Below are 3,712 nucleotides of genomic sequence, written 5' to 3' on the forward strand. Positions count from 1 at the left end.
TTTTTTGGGGCTTTTAGGCTTTTGAGCGTTGGATGGATTGGTATGCAGAGATCCATTTCAGTGGGGATTCTAGTTGTAACTTTTGTGAACATGGTTCCAGTTAAAAAATTACTAACAGATGACAAAAAAAAAACGTGTACATAACGATCATTACCGAGCTGATAGTCACATAATCTTTTGCCACAATCACATGAGCGAGATGAACTTCTGGTGTACTGAGATAAATCAAGACTATCAAAAACCAGTATCACACATTCTTAATATCGTGAAACCCGACTATATCACCATATAATGAACAAACATAGCTTTCGATCAACTTTAGACAAAAGCAGAACCAAGATAGTCATGTCTGTTCCAACCACAAAACATGAAAGATTCTAACTCCAAATTATACAAACCAAATGATCAGAAATATAACCAAAGCTAAAATGATTCCATATGCTTAACATCATAACACAAATCCCAGATTAGAAGATGAAAACAACAACAATTGTCAAGAGAAACCTCTCACCTCTTCTCTAAGTTTAAACTCTCGCCGCAACAGCTGAAGCAGCCGAAGTAGCAGAGCCACCAAGGAAGGAGAGTAACCCAGCGTTAGCAGGCTCTTGATCGTCCATGAACAGATCATCCGGAACCACAAACGCACCGTGAACGCAAACAATCGCGACTCCAATCATCAACGCGGACGTCAAAAGCGATCCAACGCTCGTCATAAACACAACAACGATCGTAGACAAGACGAGAGCCAGGAGAGTCTCTCGATCCGAGAAAGTGCGCCCGAAGACGACGAGCGGCTGATCTGACGGACGGAAGAGGTAGAGGAACATCCACCCGGCGAGGAGGCCGACGAGGACGAGGAGGGAGAGAGGATGCGAGAAAAGGGAGAAGGCGAGGACGAGGGAGACGACGGCGACGTAGTTCACCTTGAAGTAGGCGAGATTCTTCCGGATCCGGGACAAAGCGTCGGTGAGGGATTCAGGTCGCGCCATGGAGCTCCGATCGACGAGCTCCGCCCACGGGCGGCGTTGTGATAAGCCGTCGCGGATCGAGGTGGAGAGGCGTGAGAAGAAGGTACGGAAGGCGGGAGTGTTGATTGGCGGCTGAGATTGAACAGCTTGCTGATTGGTGACGGGGAGCGTCGTCGGTGGAGTGGACATGGCGGTGGCGCGTGACGTTAGGTACGGCTGATTGGGCGAGAGGTTTGGATCTTAATTTAAGATTGGAAAACAAAGAAGTGCAATTGGTGGATCAGATCAAAGCTCCGTGTAGATACTTTAGGGCCTCTGATCAATAAAGGTTGCGCCGGCCCAATACCGTCAATTCACGGGTTCGGGGTTCGGCTCCTGCTTTGCTTTTTGTTTTAGGATGTTTTTCTTTTCATTTTCCTCGATCAGTTTTATTATTTTGTTGATATCTAGAGCTTTTTAGCTGAATAAAAAAAAATTATGAACTAGAAAAAATCCTAAAGATATAGGGTCTTGTTTGTAATGACTGTAGCTTTAAAATTTTTGCCGCAGAAAAAAATCTGTAAACTTTTTGTTGTGGCTTTAGATTTTATTGTTGTAGAATTTTATGGAAATCACTAAAAAATTGTTTTGGATATTTGGTTTTGCAGAGCACTTGTACAGCTGTAGGTTATTTCAAGAGTTGTAGGTTATTTCAAAAAATTTTTTAAAGCTTGATTACTCTGAATTTGGTGCTTTAGAAATAAATACGGCTGTGGACAGCACCTACAACAACTACCAATCACCCCTATAAATAAATCAATTTGAAAATTTATGTATATAATAAACAATGTTCTAAAAATGGTTTTGGGTAGGCCTGAGACGGATTGGGTATCCGGACAATTTTAAAGTATCCGGATTCAGATCTTTATCCGGCGGATCCATAATTTTACTATCGTTATCCGGATCCGGGGTTCTCGGATATCCGGGTGTCAAATATCCTTCTAAAAATTGTAATATCCGGCGGATATCCGGATCCGGATTTGGATCATTAAATAAATAAAAAATAATATTAATATATATATATATAATATTAACAATAATTTAAAAAAAAATATATATAATGTCTTTAATTATTTCTATGTATAATATTACAAAATTTACATAAAATTTATATATACTATTTTTTTTTTTGACAACAACAAAGAGACTCATGTAGCCTCTGAAAACCAAAAAGGTTGCTCCGCATCCATATGGACAACGAAAGACAGCTGTCTCCTGGCACCCTGTGCTAGGCTATCCGCCTTTTTATTTTGCGTCCGCGAGATAAGAATGATCTGTGAGCTGTGAAAACTATCCTTCAAAATCTTGAGATCTTCCAAGTAAGCTTCAAAAGCTGGCAATTCCTTTGGTTCCGAAACCATCTTCACCAATTGGGAATAATCCGTTGCAAATGTGACCTGAAATTGACGTAAGTTTCGCATACATTCCATGGCCCAAAGTAGTGCTTCTATCTCCGCGTGAAGGGGAGACAGAGGAGCCCTAACATTCCTTGCACCCATCAAACTGTCAAAACCTTCTAAAGTACTATACCAACCTTGTCCGGCCATTAGGTCACATTCTTTCTGGGATGCATCCACAAAACACCATCGTCCTGGAATTGATGGTAAATTTCCCACTTCTATGTTTGGTAGGAATTTATATATACTATTATAAAAATAAAAGTATATTAAATAAAATTAATTTTTATATATAGATATTACTATTTTTAAAATATTTATTAATAAAACTTACGGATCCGGATATCGGGACTTAAAAATTAAGATATCCGGATCCGGATCCGGCTTTGACGGATCCAACATTTTACTATCCGGATCCAGATTCGACCCCTCCAGATATCCAAATTTTCGGATCGGATCGGATCCGGATCGAAACTCGGATCGAATCCGGATCTCGGATAAAAGTCTCAGGCCTAGTTTTGGGTATTCCAATTTTCTACAATATGTCTACTCATAGTCTAACAATATTTTTGAACATTGTATTTATATATTTTTGATAAAACAAAATTTCAAATTTTTATATCTAAAAGATCCAGTAAAAAATATTGAATAAACATATAAATCCCATAAAAGTGGCTATAAACCAATATAAAATATTCACTGCTTTATATGTTGATTTTTTGTGTTTTTATTTTTAGCTAAGTATTTTGTCCAATAAACATATAAATCCCATAAAAGTGGCTATAAACCAATATAAAATATTCACTGCTGTGATTATATATTGATTTTTTTGTGTTTTTATTTTTAGCTAAGTATTTTGTCCATCTATGCTGACATAATCGACCTATAAATATTTATTAACATATTTACTGTAATTTTACTTTTTAGATATTAATCATTTTATTCAAATTTATTCTTTTTTTTCTTAGTCTAATCTTCGTATTCTTAGAACACCAATTGACAAACAAAATATTACTAACGTAAATATCGTAAGAGAAATATTAGTGTTTTGTCACTCGAGAGTTTATTTTTCAATGTTGGATTATTATACTATATAACAAACCAAGACAATTCTACATATATCACGAGGACGTTTGGCTACATATCTGATTTACGATCGACAATTTTATTTACAAAGTGTTGAATTTTTTATTTTTTTATTAGTCTGCATAATTCACTTTATCCAATTTGAAACTCAATTTTTTTTTGTGATAAAAAATTAATAAATCGTTAGTAAACTACTCATATGGTTTTTTAGTTCGAAGTCTC

At 36.8% G+C, this 3,712-nt stretch overlaps 1 protein-coding gene across 1 annotated transcript; it reads right to left on the minus strand.

The window, feature by feature from the left end:
- Window positions 1–232: 232 nt before the first annotated feature.
- On the minus strand, window positions 233–1,376 carry LOC106296594 (PRA1 family protein B1). Its single transcript, XM_013732766.1, has one exon. The coding sequence runs from the start codon at window positions 1,155–1,157 to the stop codon at window positions 525–527; it is 633 nt and encodes a 210-aa protein (XP_013588220.1). The 5' UTR covers window positions 1,158–1,376; the 3' UTR covers window positions 233–524.
- Window positions 1,377–3,712: the final 2,336 nt, after the last annotated feature.

Source organism: Brassica oleracea, chromosome C6, assembly GCF_000695525.1.
Source record: "Brassica oleracea var. oleracea cultivar TO1000 chromosome C6, BOL, whole genome shotgun sequence".
NCBI lineage: Eukaryota > Viridiplantae > Streptophyta > Magnoliopsida > Brassicales > Brassicaceae > Brassica > Brassica oleracea.